The 26911-nt window shown below is 46.7% G+C and overlaps 1 protein-coding gene across 2 annotated transcripts in view; it reads left to right on the top strand.

The window, feature by feature from the left end:
• Positions 1–2761: 2761 nt before the first annotated feature.
• The window catches only part of LOC137301875 (novel protein similar to elongation factor RNA polymerase II (ell)), an 82190-nt gene continuing 58040 nt past the window's right edge, over positions 2762–26911 (top strand). For both annotated transcript variants that reach the window (XM_067971580.1, XM_067971581.1), the window contains exons 1-2: positions 2762–2934; positions 13023–13070. In XM_067971580.1, the coding sequence (XP_067827681.1) occupies positions 2800–2934; positions 13023–13070 (183 nt within the window). In that variant the 5' untranslated portion in view covers positions 2762–2799. The remainder of the gene's footprint in view (positions 2935–13022; positions 13071–26911) is intronic.

Genomic DNA, 26911 nt, shown 5'->3' with positions numbered 1-26911 from the left:
CCACATATTATTCCAGATGCATTGAGTTACAGAGCACTGTGTCCCTCCTGCTAAGCTCCCATGCACTCACTGTACCGAAGTGACAAGGCACTATATATCCCTTGGTTTTAGTGCACTGAGTGTCAGAATTCTGTGTGTTCTTTATCCCTGTGCAGACTGTACATCGTGCATTGAGTGACAGGGTGTTGTGTACCTTGTCCCTGTGTGCAGGGCATTGGGTGAAGGACAATATGTGTCCGCTGTTCATACTGCATTCAGTGACATAGTGCTGTATGCACCCTGCCCCTGTGCGCACATCATGTGCATTGCCCCCCTCCTATTTCTCATCTACATGCTGCCCCTCGGCAACATCAACCGAAAACACATCAGGTTCCACATGTACCCTGACGACACCCAGCTCTATCTCATCACCACCTCTCTCAACCCCTCCACTACCTCTGATTTGTCACGCTGCTTGTCCGACATCAGCAAAGATTTCCTCCAATTAAATATTGGGAGACCGCCACGAATTCCGTTCCCTAGCCACCAACTCCATCCCTCTCCCTGGCCACTGTCTGAGACTGAACCAAACTCTTCGCAACCTTGGCCTCCGATTTGACCCTGAGATGAGCTTCCGACCCCATATCGTCTCCATCACCAAGACCGCCTACTTCCACCTCCGTAACACTGCCCGTCTCCGCCCCTGCCTCAGCCCATCTGCTGCTGAAACCTTCATCCATGCCTTTGTTACCGCCAGACTCGACTATTCCAATGCTCTCCTGGCCGGCTTCCCATCTACCACCCTCCGCAAACTTGAGCCTAACCAAAACTCTGCTGCCTGCATTCTAACCCGCACCAAGTCCCGTTCACCCATCACCCCTGTACTTGCTGACATACATTGGCTGACAATGCTTCAATTTTCAAATTTTCATCCTCGTGTTCAAATCCCTCCATACCTTATCTCTGTGACCTCCTCCAGCCCTTCCACCCTCCGAGATCTCTGCGCTCCTCCAATTCTGGCCTCTTGCGCATCCCCGATTTCCTTCGCTCCACCGCTGGCAGCTGTGCCTTCAGCTGCCTAGGCCCTAAATTCTGGAATTCCCACCCTAAACCTTTCTGCCTCTATCTCTCAACCTCTCACTCCTCCTTTAAGTCCGTCCTTAAAACCTACCTCTTTGACCAAGCTTTTGGTCACCTGTCCAAATATCTCTTTATGCGGCTTGGTGTCAAATTTGGATGATAACGTTCCTGTGAAGCGCCTTGTGGCATTTTGCTACGTTAAAGGTGCTAAATAAGTGCAAATTGTTGTTGTTGTCGAGTGATATGGTGCTATGTACACAACCTGTTCCGGGTACATTGCATGGTGCTTTGTGTCCCCATGCGCACGCTGTTCCTTGTGTGTTTACAGGGCACTCAGTGGCAGAGCACAGTGAATGTCTGTCCTGGTGTAATGAATCATAGGGCATTGTGTGCCCCATCTCCCTGTGCACACACTCGTCCTGGTGCACTGATTGACCAAGTGCTGTGTGTCTCTTGCTCCTCTGCATGATATGCCCCCTCACTGTTCCCGCTGCATTGGTGAGAAGACTTGTGTTTCCAATCCCAGTCTACATAGGGCATTGAGTGACAGGTAACACTGTGCCTCATATCCCTGCGCATACTCTGGTCCTGGTGCATTGACTGACAGGTTGCGCTGCCCACCTCCTCGCCGCACACTCTGGTCCCAGTGCATTGAGTGACAGGTTGCATTGCCTTCCCCCTCAGGTCCCGGTGCATTGAGTGACAGGTTGCACTGCTCACTCAGATCCCGGTACATTGAGTGACATGTTGCGCTGCTCTCCCTCCGCACCCTCAGGTCCCGGTATGTTGAGTGACAGATTGCACTGCCCACCCCTCACTTTGCACACTCTGGTCTCGGTGCATTGAGTGACAGGTTGCACTGTCCCCTCCCCCCCGCCACACAAGTCTCGGTGCATTGAGTGACAAGCTGCGCTGTCTCCCCTCCCAACTCTAGTCCCGGTCCACTGAGTGACAGATTGCACTGCCCTCCCCCACCATGGCCCGCACAGGTCCCCGTGCACTGAATGACAGGCTGCGCTACCCCCACCCTGCATCTCTCGTCCCAGTGCAATGAGTGACAGGTTGCACTAACCCCCCACCCCGGGCTACACGCAAGTCCCGGTGCATTGGGTGACAGGCTACGCTGCTTCCCCCTCCCTCCAACCCTTGCACCTCCAGTCCCGGTGTACTCAGTGACAGGCTGCGATGCTTCCCCCCCCCCCCCCGATCTCTCCACCTCTAGTCCCCGTGCAATGAGTGACAGGTTGAGCTGTTCCCCCCCCCCCCCCGATCCGGGTGCAATGAGTGACAGGTTGCACTGCCCCCTCCCTCTAGTCCCGGTGCAATAAGTGACAGGTTGCACTGACCCCCCTCTCAAGTCAATGCAATGAGAGACAGGTTGCACTGCCTCTCCACGCCCCCCCCCCCCCCGGTGCAGTTAGTGACAGGATGAGCTCCCCCTCCCCCAAATCTCGGTGCAATGAGTGACAGGTTGCACTGCCCCCCTTCCTCTAGTCCCGGTGCAATAAGTGACAGGTTGCACTGCCTCACCCCCCCCCCCCCCCCGCTCCTCTCTCAATGCAATGAGTGACAGGTTGCACTACCTCCCTCCCGCCCCGGTCCCGGTGCAATGATTGACAGGTTGAGCTGTTCCCCCCCCCGGGCACAGTCTGGTCCCGCGGCCCCGGGTGACGCGCGCGAGCTGACAGGCCCGCCGGGCTCGAGCTGTGACGCTGCGCGGGAGCGGGCGCTCAGTGTAAGATGGCGGCGCTGGGTGAGGAGCGGCGTTACGGGCTCTCGTGCGGGAAGCTGAACTCGGGACAGCGGCTCTCGCTCTACCACGTCAAACTGACCGACTCCGCGCTCCGGGCGCTCGAGGCTTACGAGCGGCTGGCGGTAAGTAGGCGGCGGCGGCGGCGGGGGCCGGTGAGGTGGTGACGGGAGGAACCTGTTGCCGAGCCGAGCGGGACCGCTGCCTCTTACCGGCTGCGGGGAGAACTTCCTCCGCAACCAACGGCGGAGCCCGAGGGAGAAGCCGAGCTGAACGGGGGCAAAGTAGCCCCCGGCAGAACCTCTGCCCCATCGGCTCGGGATCGGGGGGTCGGGTCGCTGTTGGGGGCGGCGCGTCTGACATCTCCAGTCCGGCTACTGGTCTGACGGCGGTTGATGTGCTGAGCGGCCGGTGTCCCCCTCTCCCTTCGTGTCCCCCCCCCTCTCCCTTCGTGTCCCCCCCCCTCTCCCTTCGTGTCCCCCCCCCTCTCCCTTCGTGTCCCCCCCCTCTCCCTTCGTGTCCCCCCCCTCTCCCTTCGTGTCCCCCCCCCTCTCCCTTCGTGTCCCCCCCCCCTCTCCCTTCGTGTCCCCCCCCCCTCTCCTTCGTGTCTCCCCCCCCCCTCTCTCCTTCGTGTCCCCCCCCCCCCTCTCCCTTCGTGTCCCCCCCCCCTCTCCCTTCGTGTCCCCCCCCCCCCTCTCCCTTCGTGTCCCCCCCCCCTCTCCCTTCGTGTCCCCCCCCCCTCTCCCTTCGTGTCCCCCCCCTCTCCTTCGTGTCCCCCCCCCTCTCCCTTCGTGTCTCCCCCCCCCCCTCTCCCTTCGTGTCCCCCCCCCCTCTCCCTTCGTGTCCCCCCCCCCTCTCCCTTCGTGTCCCCCCCCCTCTCCCTTCGTGTCCCCCCCCCCTCTCCCTTCGTGTCCCCCCCCCCTCTCCCTTCGTGTCCCCCCCCCCTCTCCCTTCGTGTCCCCCCCCCCTCTCCCTTCGTGTCCCCCCCCCCCTCTCCCTTCGTGTCCCCCCCCCCCCCCCTCTCCCTTCGTGTCCCCCCCCCCCTCTCCCTTCGTGTCCCCCCCCCCCCCCTCTCCCTTCGTCCCCCCCCCCCCTCTCCCTTCGTGTCCCCCCCCCCCTCTCCCTTCGTGTCCCCCCCCCCTCTCTCCCTTCGTGTCCCCCCCCCCTCTCCCTTCGTGTCCCCCCCCCCCTCTCCCTTCGTGTCCCCCCCCCCCTCTCCCTTCGTGTCCCCCCCCTCTCCCTTCGTGTCCCCCCCCCCCCTCTCCCTTCGTGTCCCCCCCCCCCCCTCTCCCTTCGTGTCCCCCCCCCCTCTCCCTTCGTGTCCCCCCCCCCCTCTCCCTTCGTGTCCCCCCCCCCCCCTCTCCCTTCGTGTCCCCCCCCCCCCCTCTCCCTTCGTGTCCCCCCCCCCCCCTCTCCCTTCGTGTCCCCCCCCCCCCTCTCCCTTCGTGTCCCCCCCCCCCTCTCCCTTCGTGTCCCCCCCCCCCCCCTCTCCCTTCGTGTCCCCCCCCCCCCCTCTCCTTCGTGTCCCCCCCCCCCCTCTCCCTTCGTGTCCCCCCCCCCCCCTCTCCCTTCGTGTCCCCCCCCCCCCTCTCCCTTCGTGTCCCCCCCCCCCCCTCTCCCTTCGTGTCCCCCCCCCCCCTCTCACCCCCCCCCTCTCCCTTCGTGTCCCCCCCCCCCCCTCTCCCTTCGTGTCCCCCCCCCCCCCTCTCCCTTCGTGTCCCCCCCCCCCCCTCTCCCCGGCCGAGAGCCCGGTTCCTGACGATTCTCGGACGGCGAGTGACCGGCTGCAATAGTTTAGGTCAGCGGCTGCTGTAAACTCCGGCTACAAGCTGGGCGCTCCAATGGTTAATGTCGGCTTTTGTGGGGGAGAGAGGGTTTCTGCCCCCTCGTTCCCGGAGGAGGTAGTTGGGGGGAGTCCCGCCTCCCTCGTTCCCGGACGGGTGGGGGTTGGGGAGGGTCCCGCCTCCCTCATTCCCGGACGGGGGGGTCCCGCCTCCCTCATTCCCGGACGGTGGGGGTTGGGGGGGGGGGGTCCCGCCTCCCTCATTCCCGGACGGTGGGGGTTGGGGGGGGGTCCCGCCTCCCTCATTCCCGGACGGTGGGGGTTGGGGGGGGGGGTCCCGCCTCCCTCATTCCTGGACGGTGGGGGGGGGGGTCCCGCCTCCCTCATTCCTGGACGGTGGGGGGGGGGGGTCCCGCCTCCCTCATTCCTGGACGGTTGGGGGGGGGGGGGGTCCCGCCTCCCTCATTCCTGGACGGTGGGGGGGGGTCCCGCCTCCCTCATTCCTGGACGGTTGGGGGGGGGGGGGTCCCGCCTCCCTCATTCCTGGACGGTGGGGGGTCCCGCCTCCCTCATTCCCGGACGGTGGGGGGGGGGGGTCCCGCCTCCCTCATTCCCGGACGGTGGGGGGGGGGGGGGTCCCGCCTCCCTCATTCCCGGACGGTGGGGGGGGGGGGTCCCGCCTCCCTCCTCCCTCCTCCCTCATTCCCGGACGGTGGGGGGGGGGGGTCCCGCCTCCCTCATTCCTGGACGGTGGGGGGGGTCCCGCCTCCCTCATTCCTGGACGGTTGGGGGGGGGGGGGTCCCGCCTCCCTCATTCCTGGACGGTGGGGGGGTCCCGCCTCCCTCATTCCCGGACGGTGGGGGGGGGGGGGTCCCGCCTCCCTCATTCCCGGACGGTGGGGGGGGGGGGTCCCGCCTCCCTCATTCCCGGACGGTGGGGGGGGGGGGGGGGGATCAATGTGAACCAAATGATCGCCCGCCCCCTACCGTTCAGTCGCTGTTATTACTGGCGCTCGGACATGGCCGTGGTCACTCTCATTGGTCAGTCCCTCTGAGGCCCCCGTCCTTTCCCCCATTGGTCAGTTTGAACCAGCCTCTCCGGGGCCTAATTCTCCCTCTCGCCTCCCGTTGGTCAGTTGAATCCTGAGCCCTAATTTGCACCGCCTGCAATTGGTCAATTGGCCCTAGTTCCTTAATTGGCTCCGTCTCCTGTTGGTTAATTGGACGAGCGTCTCCAATTGAAGCCGTCTCCAATTGGTCAGATGCTTTGTTGCCGAGTGGCTCTTTAAACTTTCTGCCGTCTTAACTCCGGCCTATCGTGATCCTCATTAGTTGTCCCAGGGGACTACGGGGTCCAGAAATTGTTGTCAATCATAAATTGCCGCAGGTTTAATGTAATAATAAGCTTAAATCTTGGAGATCTTTCAACCTACGGATATGTTCAACCTAAGCTGTAGTTTATGACTTGCATAAAAAGAATAAAAGCTGGAAATCAAACAAAATAATTCTGGAAATGCACCAGGGGCCTGTCAGTATCGGTAAAGAGAAGAGATTAAAACTTCAGGGAGCACATTGTTTGTTGCTCAAGCCTGCATTTATTAAAAATAAATCTAACGTGTTACTATCATTTATCTTGTGTATATGTGAATTAAGTACAAAGCCAAGTTTTCAAGAGAATAAGTGTACCTTTCAATTTTGAGCAAGTTGCTTTCAACTTTTTATCTGAAGGGCTGTCATGAAGCAGATAGTAAGCACCACATAGTGAAATGGCATTTTTTTTGTCAGTTTGTAGCTGTGATTCTTTTCTATCATTCGCATCAGTTGCACTTGGCTTGGTGCAACTTCCTTGGCTGTGCTGTTTCCACAGTTAATTTCTTGTCAGACAGATGTTTTTGCTTTTCCCAATCCTGATAGTCGTCTGTGCAAATTTCAAACTGTACCAAATAGAGCTATCCCAATGATTTAGGTGGTTAGAAAATTCATAGAAAAAGAAGACAAAGTCTTTTTAAAGTGTGCCAAAAAAAAATATTTTTGTGATTTAAAAAAAATGATTTTTGCGACACTGCTTCTGCACATTGGCTAGTTGCTGTCTACCACTTGTACTGAATAACTAGGTTATTATTGCAGTGATTTGGTGTTGATTCTATTTTATATTGGCAATACAAAACTGTTAGTATGAAAATGTACTTACCGATTGTGTTTTGTGCTTACCTAAAAGCAGCTTCTGTGGAGTGAAATTGCCTGATTGGAGTGTCTTTAACCTCTTCTGCACATCAACAGGGAACTAGGATTTACAGTGTGGTGTCTTGTCACTATGTTGATGTGCTATGATACACCTGCACAGCTTAATTGTCAGTAGTAATGTCATAAATTGGAGTGCATCAGTCTTCAGTATAGAGAGACTGTTGGATTCAACCAGAGTTTGAACCTGACAGCATAAGTGTAATGTTGAATCCCCATTTCTGCTCAGTTGACACTCTTGAATTTTTTTTCTCCTTCTCTCCCACCCAATTAAAAGTTCCCCTGTTGGCTTATTTTGGGCTAGAATAGTATTAAGGGCTTTGTTTTCTCTTATGGATGAAGATTTGAATGTAAGAGGGAAAAAAAGCTTAGGACTATTACTTGAAGTAAATTTACCCTAATTGGTTATAAGAACCTGTAAGTGTGCATGCCTTGAATTGTTTTCAGGTTGGATCCTTGGGTTATATACTTAAATCAGTTTTTAAAATTCAAGTGCCTCTAATGACAGTGCCATTTACTCAATAGAAATGCCTTGTGGCGGGGGTTTCCTTATAGTTATCTTCCCATTTTAGTTCCACAACTCTACACATTTTGAACTTTGGTATATACAATATTCTCTGTATTATGTATTTTATTCTTTTGAAATCTTGTCATCTGAGAGAGTTGTCCTTATTTGCCTGCGTTTATAACTGCTCAGCTTATTTGAATGCACACTCAATGTAAACAGACTATTTGACTGTGGGGGACATCACAACTATGTATGATATTGTCCTCACCCAACATCGAAACATGTGCATATTTTTAGCTTTCTATTTATGTGTAGTAAACCGACTGATATACCAAGAGATCAAAAAGCAGGAATCCTGGACTTTATGTTTCCTTCTGTAGTACTGGGGTTCAGAGGTGAATTTCAACTGTTGCTGCATAAGCTGCAACTTTTCTAGTCTTTGTGGCTCAGTACTATGCTATGTGGGGCAATTACCCTCTTCGCTATTAGTGGGGACTTGCACTGATATTTGCAGTTACTTGGTTGACTGAGGTAGCAGTTTGATTTTTTTTTAAACTTCAGCTTTTTTTTTGATGGCTCGCATATGCATGTTGGATCTCAATGTGGTCTGAACTGGTTCCAACAGTGGTACATTATGCTGGTTTTTACTCATAAATACAGTTGTCTGGTAAATGCTCCATTTATACGTTGTACTGTGATTTTCCTCCCTGGAAGATTTACTAGATGTTTGGTCACAAGTTTTGCCCCCCCCCCAAAAATTAAGCATGAAATAGAATTATTCAGATTAAACAAAGTTAAGTTCCCTATAATCAATCACTGCTTTACATAGGAGAGTGACCCAATATTGATGACTGTACCTCGGATGTTGGTGTTTTGTGTGTGAAATAAATCAGTGAATGACCACTAAAAGTGTAGTATACTCTAATATGTGTGTGTGAAAGACATGAAAGAGTTCACATTGGAATATTCAGTTTGGAAACTGGCAAATGTCCAGCTGCAGTAGATGGTGCGACTTGAGAATCTGTTGACCTTTTTTTGGCTGCCAATTTGTTCTTGTGAATTTATTGTAGTACTGGGTATGTTTGTTGTAACCTGCAGGTGATATTTTCATTGGTTTGAAACCTTAACATTGAATAACATTAAAACCATACATTATAGTTACAGAATATGTTGAAAATTCCAGCTCTAATTCTGTGTAAGTCTCTGGATCTATAACTGCACATGTTCCTGCAGGACATTTCAATTGTGTTTTCAGTGCATGCAATGAGCAAATACTTTACGTACTGTGCCAGAAAACGTTCCATTGTTTGAATCACAGATTTTAATCTGTCCTTCCAGGTACATATTTTGCAGCTAAGTACCCAGGTTTATTTGTCAGACTTTAATTATTGTAACCTTTGTATGCCGAAGGATGGATTTAAAATGAGCTCCTGTAATAAGTGTTTAAAATTAGCTGTTGGTACTGTATTTTCTAGTGAAAAAATTGCCCAATGGACTTCAGTAAAAGAAAAGTTTTTTTTCTGAATTCTTAAAAAAAACTGCTTTGATCTATTTTTAATTTACTTACATTAGTTCAGGAGAAAAACAAATAATGTTCATTGAACAAATCATAATCTATTCCGAATGTGAAGACTGGCATTTAGATAGGAATTTAATAACTTTAATCCTGTCAAAACATCTCAAGCATTTCACACAAATAAGTATTTTTATTTAGGAGCGCAGTGATTGTGATGTAGGCAAATACAGCATCCGTTTGCGGCAGACTGGGATAAGATAAATGGCCAGTTAATCCTTTTGGTGGTGTCTGTTGTGAGAGGAATGTTGGCCAAGTCTTTCTGTCCCTTATTATGGGATGTTTCAGTGTCGACTTGAACCACCAGAACAGGCAGGTGGAACCTTGGTTCAACACCTCATCTAAAGGATGGATTGTAAATACAGTACAGGTGCAGTTTATTGCATGTACGTATAGAAAATATTGAAAAGAAAAGGCACTATGGCCCATCCATCCCACTCCTTCCATAGACAATGTACAAGACTTAATGTAGTGCTGACCGTGTGATGCATCATCAGAGGTGCTGCCTTTCAGATGAGACGTTAAAATGAAACCGCATCTCCCTCTTTGAAGAAGAGAAGGAAGTTCTCCCCAGGTTTTGCCTCAACCATTCATACCAGTTAAAGTGTTTATGAAGTAAAAGCTCAATATCCCAAGGAACTCTTTGTTTTGTTACAGTCCTAAATGTTAGTTGGTATACATTGAACTTCACAAATTGGTTCTAATGAGTCATTTTTTTAAATCCTAAGTACCGTAGGCTGGAACTATCTTTATAATACATGTAATCTCTTTGGCCAGTTGTTCCCATTTTGTCCTGAACCGGAGTATGGTTCTGAGGGTTTGGTTGTTGTGTACTGCAGTGGGTGTGGACTAGAACTTTACACAGCCCAACCCATCTTCATATCTCTTCATGATAAGGTAATGGGTGAAAAAATAGCTTTTTACTCCTAATTTTTGAAATGTATTCTCAAATCTAAAAGTATAAACAAGTAGTCAAGTTTGCATAACTTTTCAAGTATGCATGGGATAACTGGTTGGCCTATGCAAAACTATTAAGAGTCAATTGAAATTAATTGCTCCAACTCAACTTGTTTACTAACCATACAAATGCTACATCTCCATTTTTTGAAATAATTTGGTGAGAGTTTGTAAAGAACCTTCTCAATATATGTCTTTAGAAAAATTAGTAGACATTTCATGCTACTAGTGTAATATAATTTGCACCATGTTAAACCATTAACAACATCTATAGTATGTGCATGATTTAGATAGCAAACCAGCACCTATATGTTACAGGCAGGTGCATTGAAAGTGCTAAGAATTGTCAGGATTTTGTTATATGAAAGCCATTGGGCCCGATATTACCATGGCGGCGGGTTCGCGGTGGGGGGGGCAATTGAAATCAGTCTGCCCCGCGCGCAATCGCAGGCTGATTGGATCCACTTACCTCTTGTTCCGGGTTCCCCACTGCTGAGCTGCACGGCGGGTGGACTGCGCATGCGCAGTAAGGTCTGTCAGCTGGAGGAGCTCTATTTAAAGGGGCAGTCCTCCACTGACTGATACTGCAAGAAATAGGAAAAATTACAGCATCGGGAAGCCCAGGGGGAAGGCTGCTCCCAGGTTTAATGATGCCTCACTCCAGGTATCATTGGATGGGGTGAGGAGGAGGAGGAGGGGGAGGACAGAGATCTTCCCCCCCCCCCCCCCCCCCCCCCCCCCCCCCCCACGGCGGGCTGGAGGAAGCGGCCTGCCTCTGCCACCAAGAAGGCCTGGCTTGAGGTGGCAGAGGAGGTCACCTGCACCACCAACATATCGCCCACCTGCATACAGTGCAGGAGGCGCTTCAATGACCTAAGTAGGTCAGCCAAAGTGAGTACACTTACTCATTCCCCTACACTTCGTCTGCCACATCACCGTCCCTACCCCATATCTCCTTCTGCACTGCCAACACTACTGTCACATCACCCCTCACACCCACTCAAACCTCATCCTCATCTTACCTGCACCTACTCACCTCGCCAGTACTCATCCCACCACTACCACTCAACCCAATCCTCATACAATCTCATGGCTCTATCTCATACTCACCCTCTGATGCATCTCTTTCACAGTCAGCCTTACTCAACCTGCCACTACCTGTGTTGCAGCCACAGGGCATGCATCACATATGTGCAGTAGGCAGCGTAAGGCAAACGTGTCGTGAGCATGAAGGGGATGCACAAGGAAGTTTGAGGGTTTGTCATGGTTTTTACTTCTATTTAATTTCTGATCAACTCACATTACATGTTATATTGTCACCACTACTGCCACGTCTTTGCGAATCTTGTCTGGTTTGTGCAATAATGCCCTTTCCTGAGGATCACAATGAAGACCCACACCTGATGCCACCCATTGTGTCACTGCAGAGTGGGTGTAGGTGTATTTGCAGGGCTCTTTTGTGCAGACGACTGAGAGACGTCGGCGATGTCCCTGGTGGCACCCTGGAAGGATGCGGAGGAGAAGTTGTTGAAGGCAGTGGTGACTTTGACAGCGACAGGTAAGAAGATGGTGCTCGGACCAGCCGGGAGCAGCTCGGCATGAAGGAGGCTGCAGATGTCCACGACTACATGTCGAGTGACTCTGAGCCTCCGTGTGCACTGCTGCTCAGAGAGGTCCAGGAAGCTGAGCCTCGGTCTGTGGACCCTGTGGCGAGGGTAGTGCCCTCTGCGACGCATCTCTCTCTGCGGTTGCCCTCCCTCCTGCTGTGCAGGTGGATGTGTCACAGCATTGTGTTGTGGAGCTCCACTTGTCAGAGGTAGACGACGAGGCTGGTGATGCTGTTCGCCCTCCAAGGAGTTCATGACTGCAGCTACGGCAGCCCCCATCCGGAAGATGTACATCTGAGGGGGTCTGCAAGGTAGGTACATGTGTCTGGACACGGGTAAGTGTGCAAGTTGGTGAATTTTGTTGTTAGGAGGAGGGTGGTGGAGGCCAAACTTTGTCCAAAGTGACAGAGTGGCCTCCTGCAATGAGTGAGGGTCTCTCCCCCCCCACCTGTCAAATGGACCTTTGCAGCTGCCACAGGCTGATGGCTGTAACACGTCCATTTGAACTGGGAGTGTTTCCCCCAGTACGGGAAACAGTCCCAGTTGTTTGTAAAATCCCACCCCTCCTAAAATATCACGTTAATCAGGCCTGTAAATGACCTGAACTACCAAAATAAATACTTTAAGTGGCACCCCGTCGGCTTTAATTGCTGGCGGGAGTCCCACATGCGGGGGCTGCGCGCGCATGTCAGCTCGTCAGTGGGGAACCCGGAAATGGGGCGGGTTGGAGCCGGGCTCCGGACCCACCCTGGGAATCCCCGAATCTCATTGCCGCCCCCCCCCGCCAGGAACGCACCTGATCGAGGGTGCTAAAATAGAGCCCATTTTCTCTGAATAGGTTTGTTATGTTTATGTTTAATGTAGGTGCTCATCAGCAATGGAGTAGTACCTGATAGTGTATGGAGCATTTTGCTAATATCTATAGTCTTAAAATATGTACTGTGCTGGTCAAGAGATAAATTTCATTGTATTAAGGTTTTGAGAAAGTTTAGCTTTTTTGGGGAAAGTGGAGATTTCAAGGTGACTTGATCAAGTGTTTGCAAGCAAATTGCCCACTACAATGGAGGGTTCAAATATCAGGGTACACAAGTTTAAAAACTAGGAGTATGAAGGATTGTCTTGTGGAACTTCTTTGACTAAAGGTTAGTAGAGTTGTAGAATCTAATTACCACGGAAGGCCATTGAAGTGGACAGTAGAGGTGGGTTGAAGAGAGAATTGGATGTGTTTCTGGAGAGAGAAGAGATTAAGGAATGTGGTGAGTAGGCAGAGTTTTTGGGTCTAATAAATTTATCCTGTTCCTAAAAAAAAATGTTTGAAATAAATGATTTTTCTACTGGTATTCGCTGCATAATAAGACACGTGTTCACATTTTTGTTGCGTATGTAAAAGCTTATTGTAAGAATTCGTGGATGCTATATTGAATCTGCTTAAATCAGAACATCAAATGTATTTGATAAGTAATGTATGCAAGTCTGCAAATATGGATTTGTCCTGCCTAACCACCTTGCATTCTGCAAAAACTAAAAGTTATTTTCTTTCCTAGGCTTCCTTACCAAATCAACCGGTAATCTGCTTCCAGGGAAACCAGGGGGTAAGTACTGTCCTTAAGTGTTTTCATTAATTCACCTTCAAATTTTGATTTTTTTACTGTGCTAATTTTGATGAATTTGGTAAAGGTGAAATGAGTGCATTTAATTCTGATTGCATGCAGCATTATGTAATACATAACATCAGCGTGTTACAATGAAAAGAGAGACTTGAATTTATATACTGCCTGTCACGACTTAGAAATGCTCCAAAGCACATCACTGTAGAATTAATTACTTGAAGTGATTTTTATGTAGACAAATACTGCTGCCATTTTGCAACAGCAAGATTCCACAAACATAAGATGAGTGGTAACGTTGGTTAAGGAGAGGAAGGTTGGCCTGGACGCCGCAAAAACTTCTTTGAACCGTGTTCTCCTTTGAACAGTGCCATGGGATTTTTAACATCTACCTGAATTACAGGAGTAGGCGAGATTTAGATTAGCTGATTTTATTGGTTCAGGGACTCGGTTACCTGGAAAAGAACTTACATGCACACAATTTCTGCGGAGTCCTGGCCAACTTTCCTCCCTTAGCTAGAAATTACAGCATGACAGACTCCCAGTTATTGCCGATGCGGTGAGTCCGATAATCAGAAATTGGATTGGTGGCGGGGAGTGGCGGACCATCAGGTGGCGGGGAGTGGCGGACCATTGGAAATTAAGTGTGCAGAGAGAGGCAACTTAACATGCCTGCCCATCTGTCATATTGTATGAATCCTGCAGGAATGGCTGCTTACCTACAGTATTTCCGTATAATGTTTGAGGCACGGTAAGGAACCATTCCTCTTTGTCTTCCAAGGGGACAAGAGAGGAGTAGGTAAAGAGCCCATGTGTCATGCATTCATCAATTTGCTCTTCAACTCTGCTGGGAAGGGGCTAAGAAAGACAAGTATTGTGAAAAAAGATTGTGATAAATATTGATATTCAGATGAATGAATTTTCTGATTTAAAAAAAACTCTTGGGTTTAAAAACTGAAATTGTCAGAAATATTACTGCTTTGGTTTAACTTTAAAGAAAGGAAAAGATGAGTTGGAACATCACATTGGCGTATGAAATGGCAGCGTATCTTGGAGGTGACACAGCCTGAGAACAAGTCAACTGGGCATACAGTATTACTTGCACGTTTGTGGCACCAGGCCAACTGCATTGTCTTTCGAAAGGCAAGGGGACCAATGGGCATTAACAAACCAAAGAAAGAATACCTAATTTGGAAGAGCATTTGTCATGAGCTGTGTGAAAAGTTTGAGGAAAAATACATTCTTATCTTGAAATAATGCTATTGGTATTGTCTAATATAAAGGAAAGGACTTGCATCTATATAGCACCTTTCACAATCTCAGGACATCCCTAAAGTGCTTTTCAGTCAATTAAATACTTTTAAAAATGTTGTCACTGTTGTAATGTAGGGAAACAGGACAGCCAATTTGTGCACAGTAAGGTCCCGCAAACAGCAACGAGATAATGACCAGATAATCTGTTTCTAAGTGATGTTGGTTAAGGAATAAATATTGGCCAGGACATCAGGAGAACTCCCCTGCTGTTCTTCAAATAGTGCCATGGGATCGTTTATGTCCACCTGAGGAAAAACGGCAACTCCGACAGTGCAGCACTCCCTCGGTATAGCACTGAAGTGTTTGCCTAGATTTTATGCTCAAGTCTCTGGAGTGGGAATTGAACCCACAATCTTCTGGCTCAGAGGTGCTACCACTGAGCTAAGGCTGACACTTAATATAATATAAAGCAGGGGACTCCACAATCCCACTGCATCTGAAATCAGCATTTTGATTTGTCCTACCGTTGGGTCTACATTTACCTCAAAATCTGTTGAGGGATTCCATTCTTTTAGCTCTCAATTACTGATCTCCATCCTCCAACAGACTTTACGAACATACAAACAATGATGGACAGGAAAAGACCCTCTGGTCCATCCAGCCTGTCCCACAAAATTGTGATACCTTACGTATCACATATACTTTCCACCCCACCCAAAACCATGTAATCTCCTGGGAGAGGCAAAAAAAAGATTAAAAACCCAGGCCAATTTGGGGGGGGGGGGAAATCTGGGAAATTCTTGTCTGACCCTGTAGGCGATTGAAACTAGTCCAGGAGATCATTTTGGCCTGGATAGTTCTGTGCCGTACCTACCTTTTGTAAGAGGTGATCTCCGCCCCAGCCAGAAACAGGTCCAACTCTCGCTTGAAGAAATTCAGCAAATCGGCATCCACCACATGAGCCGACAGCCTGTTCCAGAGGTCAGCTCTTCTCTGGGATAAGAACCACCGCCTGACATCTAACCTAGATCTGGCCTTATACAACTTAAAATTGTGACCACTGGTCCTCCTTAACCAATTTAATTGGAACAAACTGTCAACTCGAATACAATCTATTCCCTTCATCATCTTATAAACTTCTATCAGTTCACTCCTAAGTCTACGCTTCTCTAAAGTGTAGAGTTCCAGCTCCTTTAGCTTATCCTGATAATTAAGATGCTTTAAACTGGGAATTAGTCTAGTGGCCCTCCTCTGCACCCTTTCCAAACCTCAATCACCCACCATGTGAGGAGACCAAAAGTGGACACAGTCTGGCCAAGGTCTTGCACAAGGACAAAACTTTGATTTGAAGAAAGGTAAATGGGGAGAGTGGCACATGGAGGTTGCAGGTATTCATTTGAGCACTGCATTCTCAGGATGCTGGATGTAAAAGTGCCTAAAGGTAGAGTAAAAAAAATAATGAAATGTGCCACTGGTAGTGGTCTGTGAGCAGGTTATCTTGTACTCTCTTGGTTGGAAAAGTATATAGTGTGTAGAGGCCAAAAAAGGGAAAGCAAATCTGAGGATGTGGCAGGTTAAAGGTACCTTGGATAGTAACCCCAGCTTTGTTCGGTAATCCTTCAGCTTACACCAGGCATTGCTTTCAATATTGATTCTAAGAGGACTTTAATTAAGATTCCTAGTGCTTTCAGACTGATCTTAAGAAGAATTTTTCTCCTAATGTTTTGGTACAAGTTAAGTACTTTTTTCAACTCTATTGGAATGCAAAACCTAATCTCAGAAAATTAACCATGGTGGTTGCTGGAGCACATGAAAAACAATGGAGAAATCATAAAGATGGACAAGTCACAATTTCTCATAGCCTAAAGCATGCTCCAGAAATCCTAGGTCAGCAAATAATAACTTTTCATTGGTATTGCTGCATACAAGGAAGAGTGTTCCAGGCAATGACATTGCCTGACAGATAGTTCCACAGGTGAAGCAATTGAAACAAATAAAGTGTAGTCTACTCCTGATAATTCAAAGTTGATTTTTGCACTAAAAAATGGACTTACCCAGTAATTTGAATTAAGCAGTGCGAAAAACACCACAAAGTGGGAATTCAGGGCTAAAAAGTGAAGTATCGAGTCATTTCAATAAAGCAACTTTGAATTAAAACTAGTAGACTGAAGTACTAGTTACTACTAATAAAAATAGATAAAGAGGAGGTTCTTAAAAGATAGGCCGTGCTCAAAGTAGAAAAGTCACCTGGTCCAGATGGGATGCATCCTAAGTTACTGAGGGAAGTAAAGGTAGAAATTGCAAAGGCTCTGGGCACAATCCTCCTTAGATAAGGGGCAGTGCCAGAGGACTGGAGGATTGCAAATGTTATACCCCTGTTCAAAAAGGAGAGGGATAAACCCAGCAATTACAAGCCAGTCAGCCTAACGTCGGTGGTGCGGAAATTTTTAGAGACAATAACCCAGGAGAAAATTAATTGGCCCTTGGAAAAGTATGGGCTAATAAATGAAAGTCAGCACAGTTAAAGGAAAATAGTGTTTGACTAACTTGATTGAGTTCTTTGATATAGTAACGGAGAGAGTTGATGAGGGTAGTGCGGTTGATGTGTATTATTATTGTAATATACTTGAGGTTTTTGGCATTTCTGTATCTTGGCTGTAAAATGTCAAAGCTCACGTTGGTTTTATTGATCCTGCATCCAGAATTATCTTTTTAAATATAGGCAGTGCTTTTAAATTTGACAACTGCCAGTAACCATTATCTCCCCTGGGTTGCTGCTAAAATGACTTGGCCTGAAGCAGCACTTCCTAATTTGATCTGACTTGCTAATCTAGATTTAGCCACTAGATTCGAAAGCTTTTTGTTTGCAGCAAAAAAGGCATATTTTATTAGATGGACGAAAGATATGTAGTGTTTTTTAAACTTTCTTTCCCGTGGAAAAAACCTTAGAAAGTATAGAGTAGGATATATTAGATAGACATTAAGTTAAATTATTGTTTTTAAAAAAGTTAATAAAGTGGATCGTTGAAGAGAAGACCTGGTGAGGAGTAACGTGCTTAATTCTTTTCTACTTAAAATTGCTTTTACTTGTCTTAATGGTACTAGATGCGTTTAAGGGGAAGCTAAATAAACACGAAAGAGAAAGGAATAGAAAGATATGCTGATAGGGTTAGATGAAGAGGGTTGGGAGGAGGCTGGTGTGGAGCATAAACACTGGCATAGAGCAGTTGGGCCGAATGGCCTGTTTCTGTGCTGTAAATTCTATGTACTTGATTTCTCGTGGTTCCACTCACAAAGAAAAATATTGGCCCACAGGCTAATCACTGTTTAAAAGGAAGAAATATGTGCCCTTATAAATTAGCAATTTATCACATCTCAAACCCCTCTGCTGTTATGAATTACTTTGAAGTGCAGTGACTGTTGTTGCATAAGCAAATGTAGCTGTCACTTTGCACACAACAAAATTGTACAAACAGCAATGAAACAAAAGGCCATTGAATCTGTTTTTGGTGGTGATTGTTGAGAGGAATGCTGGCCAGGACACCGGGAGAATGAGTTCCTTGCATTTGTTTAAATGACAGGGTTTTTTTTATTAATCAGGTATTTTTGTTTGAATGGTTTCACTGTGTAACATAAGATTATCTTTTCTTTAGGGCTTTGACTTAGAAATGTTGGAGCACATTTTGCTACTGGCTACAATGGTGGCGTAACTTTGGCAGGGTAGCACTCCCTGCTTTATGCCTCTGGTCCTGATCAAATTTCCCAGGGTCATTTAAATATTTTAGGTGGACTTTTGGTGGGATTCCCAACTTCTGTCAGGCACCGAATCAGGGATATAAATCACTGTGGCAGATCTCTGCTGTAGCTGAAGAGGAGGCTCAAATCTTTTTAATAAAAAATTGCAGTTCATCGAAAGTGCAATTGATTGCATTCCTTTGGACCATTTAAATGCCCCCTCCCATCCCAAGGTTCTGGCAATGCTGTGCACTAAAATCACAATGCATTGCTAGGTGTTACCCAGTGGTACTGTGGTGTACATGAGGAGAAATAGGTCACATTTCCACATTTACAAGGCACTTTACTATGCCTGCCCATATTTGTATGGCGTATGAAATACCCTCTGTCCCATTCACCCATTATCCTTGTGCTCACTGATCTATATTGGCTCCCGCTCCAGCAACTCCTCGATTTTAAAAATTTTCTTCCTTGTTTGCAAATCCTTCCAAAGCCTTGCCCCTCCCTATCTCTAACCTCCTCCAGCCCTACAACCCTCTGACATCTCTGCACTCCTCCAGTTCTGGCCTCTTGCGCATCCCCAATTTTAATCGCTCCACCATTGACAGCTGTGCCTTCAACTGCCTAGGCCCTGAGCTCTGGAATTCTCTCCCTAAACCTCTCCACCTTTAAGACGCTCCTTAAAACCTACCTATTTGACCAAGCTTTTGATCACCTGTCCTAATATCTCCTTATGTGGCTCAGTGTCAAATTTTGTTTGATAATGCTCCTGTAATGTTTTACTACATTAAAGACACTCTATAAATGCAAATGTTGTTGAAGTGGCAATGAGCCAGCAGACCATCCCTCGGCCCGATTTCCCACTGGTGCCTGCCCACGTTGCGCTTGTTTATCAGCGGAACTGATGAAGAAATTTGGCCCTGTGGTACCTTGTTAATTAAATCTTAGTGATCTACTCCAAACAAAAGCTGTATTCTTAATCTCAAAGGTATTTTTGGAAGGTTTCCAACTAGTTATTTTGCTGTTTTACTGACCAAACTTTTGAATGACTATATTGTAGTTTCAATTTTATTCTCCTTATGTTGGACAGTAACAAAAAGCTTATTAGTACCTGATACATTAATTTATTTCAGATCTCAACAAAAATCTACAGTTTTGATATTTTTAGTTTCTTTTGTTGCGCTGCTACATAAAGTTGATGCATGTACACAAGCTATCAGTGAAGCTATAATCCTTTCCAGTGCAAAGTTAAATCTGATCTGCCTGACCTAGGCATATTACAAAACAAACAGTACAAAGCCTGTTTCATTACTAAGCAGTGTAGATATTGGACAGTATGTTTAGGCACCAGATTAATTTTTCTAAGTATATAGACTAATGCCTAATTTACTTTAGTTGGATGAATCAAACTTTGCTCACTCGCCTCCTGTGTGAGGAAAGAAGAATTTTTCTGTCAAAACAAAATTTGAAAAAAACCCATCAATTTTGTAACCAAAAGGAGGAATTAAAGGCTTACATCCTGTCCCATCTGGCTTTATTCATTTAATGGCATTGCCTCTTCTCTTTCCCTCCTTCACAAGGATGTAAAGGTGTCCTTAGCATAAATGTCCATCAAAAGTATCTGCAAAGCTGCAACTTGGAGCAGTTCTCAAACCTTCACTAAACCTTAAATGATATACATTCAATCAGTCCATTCTGGTGCCTGGAGTTTCTGCTCCTCAGTAAGCATCTACCTTGTCTTTTTCATTTTACCATATGCAAACTATGCTGCTGTGGCCAGCCATCTCCAAAGAGGGAGGGTGAAGCCATTCTTAGACTTTCCTCTTGTACATTCATCTGGCCAATTTTAGAGTGGCCTTTGCAAAGTCTAGAGAGAAAGTTGGTTGTTGACGGTGGGTAGTGTAGGGAGAAAAGTACCTTGGAAGCGTCAACTTAAAAAAAAAAGTAGTTGTTCTCCGCATTGTGACTAGGGTTTCCAGTTTAAACTGTTCTGAGAACTAGTTTGTTATAAATTGAGAGTCAAAAGAATGTTGAATTCTCTCCCCATGGCATATTTGAGTATTTATTTTGATAATTCCGATAAACCATTGAAACAAAGGAAAAACATTTTTTTTAAAATGGACCTGCAGCGACATATTTGCCTGCTATACCTAAGTATTTTGTTACATTTCTGCTTCCTCAAATAAAAATATTTCTGATTTACATCAATGGCAATATAGAGGAAGTGTTAAAACTATCTGTCAAATAACACTGAAACTGATTAGCAATGAAAGAACAAACCTTGTTTTTCTTGTACTCTTTTTACTCTGATTCCAGCTTTTTAAAACCTGCATTTGTTGCTCGTCTAATGGCTCAGCAAGTCTATTAAGTGAACAACTGAATCATACACCAACAATTTGCTCCTAATGTTCTCCAACCACTTAACAGAACTAATTTGTAATGTAGACAAAATGCTGTCTAAACAATTTTATTTAAACCTGGAGTAAATCAGTTTGTGACATCTGGCTGATTGATCTGACCTTAGTCAGGGGTGTGTAAGAATGTTGCAATTACCTTCAACCACCTTGGGTTAGGGAGGGGCAAATTGGTCAGGGTTCTTGGTTCTGATTGCTATGCAATGATTACTGCTGGGAGTGCTCATGTGGATTTTGGGGGAGGACAGAGTTTGGAGTCACTTGTGATGTTCCCATGGGTGAAGACTCTGTAGACCTTCACAAGCCTGGCACAAGAATGAAAGCCACATTGGTGAGATACCAATAGGTGCGCTACGCCCATGGACCCAAAGTCCAATAAGGAGTCAACGCCTTCAGGGAAGGAGAAGAGAAAATTGGTGAGAAAAAAGGAGGGGAAAAAATAACTCTTAGTACAACAAAAAGTAGCAAAAGTATACACTGAAATTATAAAGTTTTCACGTTAGTTCTGTTTAGGGTGGATTTCATGGTGCTCAACAGGAGAGAGATTCATTGGGAGCATAGAAAAGGAGAATTTCTCTGACTAACACTGCAAATTAGTGGTTATTTATAAATCTTAATCCAGGTGTCTTAGATTTCTAGAAAATATTCAGTATGACACTTCAAGATTTCTGCTTGGTTATTTTTTCTCAAATCGCTTGTTCTTAAAAATATTAATTATAATCTGCAGCAGTTTGTTTTATCTTGTGGCAGCAGCTGGGGACCGTTGGGGACGGCAATCAAAGAGATTGTGGGAAAGAGATATAGAGATCATTTGGGGGAGGGGGGTGAGGGTTGGCAGATCGAGATGGGGGAGGGCGTCTGAAGATCGGGGGAGGGAAGGAGAGATTACGGCAGAAGATATGCTTGGGGAGCGGGGGGGTGGGGAAGCACTCCTGCTCCTCCTGGCCCACCAACAATGCTGGAAAAGCAATTACCTGCTGGATCTGGCAGTTCCCGCCCCCCTTTAGCTGCTGGGTTTCCCGAGCCCTTAAATTTAAATGGCTGCCAAAATCTGAGGAGTGGAGCCTCATTAACATATTAAAATCACAGACCCGCCTCTCCAGAGCAGATTACTCGGCCGCTCCCCAAACTGGCAAGGTTAAGTCAGAAGGATCAGATTTAAATTACCCCCCATGTCTTGGGATGATGTCGCCGAGGGTCAGCATGTAGATGAGAAATAGAAGGAGGCCAAGGATAGATCCTTGGGGGGACTCCAGAGGTAACTTTGCAGTGGTGAGAAGAGACACCGTAGCAGGAGATTCTTTGGCTACAACTATTCAGATATATGCAAGGGCAGTCCCACTCAGCTGGACAACGGAGGAGAAGCGTTGGAGAAGGGAGATGTAGTTGCCAGTGTCAAAGGCTGGAGAGAGGTCGAGAAAGATGGAGGAATAGTTTACCATGGTCACAGTCACAGAGGATGTAATTTTTGATTTTGATTAAGGCCATTTCAGTGCTGTGGCAGGGGCAGAAACCTGATTGGAGAGGTTCAAACATGGAGTTGCGGGAAAGATAGTGGTGATTTGGTAGGCGACAACACATTCAAGGACATTGGAGAGGAAAGGGAGGTTGTAGATGGGGCGGTAGTTTGTAAGGACAGAGGGGTTAAGGGTGAGTTTTTTGAGGGACGTCAGATTTGAAAGGGAGGGTGACCGTACCTGAGGAGATGGAACACTTCACAATATCAGCTAGCATGGGAGCCAGGATGGGAAGCTGGGTGGTCAACTGTTTCGTGGGAAGAGGGTTGGGAGAGCAGGAGGTGGGTATCATGGAACAGATGAGCTCTGAGTAGGCATGAGGGTAGGTAAGAGAGAAACTAGAGAAAGATGCTTGTTCAGGACTAGACTTTGGGCGAGGCTTGGCTTGGTGGGCAAGGGGAAAGGAGGAATGCAGTAGAGGCAGCTGAATGGATGGTCTCAATCTTAATGACAAAATGTCCATGAGCCTCTCGAACAATTTGTTGGAATTGAGGGTGAAGAGGACGGGGAGAGGGGTTTAAGGAGATGGTTGGAAATGGAGAAAAGAAGCCGGGGGTTATCTTTGTTCTCCAGGATGATCCTGGAATAGTCAGCAGTTTTAGCAGAGGAGAGTAGGACCCAATAGTGCTTTACTTGGTCCAGCCAGATCTGGTAATGAATGGCTAAACCAGTTGTCTGCCATATATGTTCGAGTTGCATCCCTTGGTCATTAAAAACTTGCAGAGTACAAGTATCCACGTATACACTGGATTTTAACATGCGGTGTAGAAATTGAATGATGAAATCTAAATTGATTCAGCTTTACAATACTTGCATTTATCATGCCTTGTCACACCAGAACATCCCAAAATGGTTCTCGCAATGATTTTCTTTTCAAGAGCAGTGACGTATGTAGGTGAATAGTATTAAAGATGAACATAACTAAATTTTGATTGAATCTGAAATGTTTGACTGACCACTGGGGCCTGAGTTCAACTGAGTCTCCAAGCACATTCACACTTAGGCTTCCTCTGGCCTGTTTCTGTGCTATAAAATTGTATGTAATAATTCAGCTAGGAGGAAAAATAATAAATAATAATGGGATTCATTCCCATGTTGTTGAAAAGCACTTGTTTATGGCTTCTTGAAAAAGCAAAATTGACATAGCTGCAGCAAATGTAAACGCCTGGCATCATTACATCACACTTGAAGTGTAAAAGTATTTGTATGCCCTCCGTTTAAAAAAAAGTATATGTGTGTACATAAGGGTTGCCAACTCTGCTTGGAGGCATTTCTGGAGATTTGATCACATGGTGTTCTGACCACGTGGTATCTGATCACGCGATGTCTGCAAATGCTATTGCATTTACCTTTATAAAGGTTGGATCCCCTCTCGTTGAGTATCTTTGCTCGATGATCTGAGAACTGAGGGGCCACCTGGCAAACGAAGAAGGGAAATTGAGGGCATGAAAAGAGGAAACCAACGGTGGGAGAGGGCTTCGCAGGGGGGAAATCAGAGATGGGAGGAATTTTGCTTCCACCAGTAACCAATTGTAACTAACTGAAATTGCACCAGTAACTAAAAGTAATACTGGAAACAAATCGGATTCCCCTCATAACCAATAGTAATACAATAATTTACTGATAATCTATATGTGTAACTTCCTGATATCCTAAGTGTAATTAGTAGTAATCCTATAACCCACCGATATTCACCGTACAACTATAACCAGAATCCCCCTGCGCCACACTGCAGTCAGTGCCATTTTTAACATGCCCTATCTCCTTGGCCTCTGGTTTGGATTCGGGTTCTGTGTGAAGGGGACATCTCTGAACTGGGAACCTTAGTCAGAGTTGGTCTGTACTTGGACTTAACACGTCAAAACTGGCCGGCACAGACTGTCCTGAACCAAACAAAGAGATAGCACAAAGGGCCTCGGGCTTGGTGTTTGGGGCATTTTTCACTGGGCACATTGTCCTAAACTCAACTCAGCACCAACGTTACTAAACCACACTCTGGGCTTGGACTCAATAAAGGAGAGCTTTCATAGAATGATCGAAATTGCAGCACAGGAGGAGGCCTTTCGCCCTCCATTGCCTCCAACGGTGCTGGCACTCTCATGTAACCCCATTCCCTCCTTTTCCCCCCCCCCCCCCCCCCCCCCCCCCCCCGGATTCTTTTATATTCTTCCTTTTCAACTACTTGTCCCATTCCCTTTTAAATGATGTTCTAGTCTCTGCCCCATTAGCCAATTGTGGTGAAGTATCCAATCGTCTAATAGCTCTCGGTGCAAAAACCTTACCTCTCCCTTCCCCCTTGGTTCTTCCAGTGAGAATCCTCTTTTCCCGTCCCCGCGTTCTCTTTTTGCAGGTCAGTGAAAACAGTCTTTCACTATTTACTCACAGTAAAGTCCCCAGGTTTCACGCACCCCTTTACTGGCTGCTCCTCTCTCGGCACCGCTCCCACTCACCACATTGCTGCTGCTGCTGCTCCTCAGCTCTGCGGGAATTGCTGGGCCCCACGTCCACCCCACCCCATCTACAGTGTGTAGAATAGTTCCAGGCAGTGGAGTGTGGATTTTATGTTTGCAAATACACTTACACAGTCCTCACCACTGCAACTGGTACTGCTTTCGTGCAGATAGCACTCATCACCTCTCAATGACCTGGGCTGAGTAATACTCTGGGTGCTCACTCTGACTTAGAGGTGTACATCTGGTGACCTGATCCAAGTTCCTATTTTGCAAACTTCTAGTAGTGAGGGAATGCTGCGATGTTGAGTGTACTCACCATTTAGAGCCCTCTCGCCATTGTATACTGAGGGGCTGGAATCGGGGAAAAATCCCCTCGGGCAGAATGTAAAATGATGAATGAACGTAATGCAATGTACTGTATCTGTAACCGGTAACGACTGTTATGCAAGGAGGCACCCTTAGGATGCCATGAATTGTATTTAAAATATATGGTGCGTAACTATTGATTGTACTGAGACCATTGATTTGTACTGTATGTACCGTTGCAAATTGTATGACCTGTATTGTATTGTTTGAAGCGTGACTTGAATTGCATTGTATGTACCTTTACAAATTTTATGAATAAAGTTTATTTTGAAATATAAAAAGAAAGTCTTTTGATTGCTACAATAAACCAAAGGCCTGCCTGTCAGTTCAGGCAAACGTAAAACATCCAAACTCCTGGTCCTGGTGCTCTGACCTCCCTCAGCCAACAGCACCAAAAGATTAACTGTCAGTCATCTCATTGCTGTTTGTAGGACATTGCTGTGTGAAAATTAGATGCTATATTTGCCTACACAACAGTAACTGCTTCAAAAGTATTTCATTGATTGTGAAGCACTTTGGGACATCCTGAATGCACTTTCTGACCATTGCATTTCTGCGTCGTGCTTAAAAAGTATAAAGCAACAAAGGCAGCCATTTACAATGTGCAGCAAACTGCTTGTGCACAAAGTACCAGAGCTGTAATGTCAGCAGGCTGCTAATTGATCTTTCAACAAACAAGGCCAGGGTTCTGCTGTCCAGCCTGAAAAGCAATTAACTGTTGAATAATGTACCTAGTATTTACTTAAAATCAGTCAGACTTTGTAAGGAAAGAACTTACATTCATATAAGGTCTTATGGCCTCCTTCAAAGCACTATACAGCCAATTAATTTTTTTTTGAAGTGCATTCGCTGTGGTTATGTAAGCAAACGTGGTAGACAATTTGTGCACAGCAAGGTCCCACAAACAGCAGATGAACCAATGTCCAGATGATATGAGTTTTTTTGGGGGCGTTGGTTCTGGGATTATTGGCCAGGAAAGCAGGAAATCTCTCTGCTCTTCTTTGAATAGTGCTTTGGGATCGTTTACGTCCACCAGAGCTCTTCAGTCAAGGGACATTCCCAGCAGAAGCCTAATATCCGACTTGTGGGCTGTCCCTGTGTCTGAGAGCCGCACTGGTGCAACCCCAAGAGAAACAGTCGGGAGTCTGGGAACACCACCTCATACCTCATTTACATCACCGGGATGGGCCTGCACCTGTTGCAGACGCAGGCCAGCTTCGCCTCCCCCTCCATCCCCCAGGCGGGAAAGCCTTGGAAGATCCAGGGCAACATAAAGAAGGCAGAGAACCGCAAATGGGTCTCTGTTGCTTTTTTTGCTGGGCTTTGTGCCTGGGGAATGAGCCCTCCCTGGGGGGGGGCAAAGGTCAGGAAAATCTGCCCCTATATGTGCCAAGAAACAATTAAACTGTTTCTCATTTGGATTTTACTCTATGTAGAGGAATGTACCAGCTCTAGCAAAATAGTTAAATACGCAGCAGTTTAAGTGGATCCAGCTGCTTTGGAAACTGTCTTATAATATAAACAAGGTGATTTCTAAAGCACCAAAGTCATGATCATTATTGCGGTTCTCCAATATAAATTCAGTGTTAGTCAACAACAATTAGTGTGACAGTATGGAGCAGCAAAAGCCTGAATGCACCAATGGATTTTTCCTGATGTTTGTTATACTAATAATGAGACACTGAAAAGTGAAGTAGTTCTGATTTGGACAGAGCTGTCTTCCCCATCTGCAGTTTCTGAAGCAAGTTTCACACTGCTGCACACATTTACTAGAACACAGTGAAGTTTCACACTATAGTGTGCAATTGTTTGGTGACATTCATTCAACCTGGCATATTAGAAGGGTATTCAGTGAGAAAAGTTGCTTACAATCAACATGCAGCTGTATTTTTTTTCCTCAAACCAGCTTGGATTTTCATTGAAATTCATGTTCCTTGGATCAACAGTGACATGATGATGGTTTTATTTGTTCGTTCTCTTTGCCACCTTCACCTAGATGTCGGCTATGTCATTAGTTGGAAGCTATTTTTCCAGATTTACACATGAATAAGCTTCAGCAGCAGGTGAAAATCTTGGTTCAGGGAACT

The sequence above is a fragment of the Heptranchias perlo genome, chromosome 34, assembly GCF_035084215.1.
Source record: "Heptranchias perlo isolate sHepPer1 chromosome 34, sHepPer1.hap1, whole genome shotgun sequence".
NCBI lineage: Eukaryota > Metazoa > Chordata > Chondrichthyes > Hexanchiformes > Hexanchidae > Heptranchias > Heptranchias perlo.
This window is presented reverse-complemented; position numbering and strand designations above follow the sequence as displayed.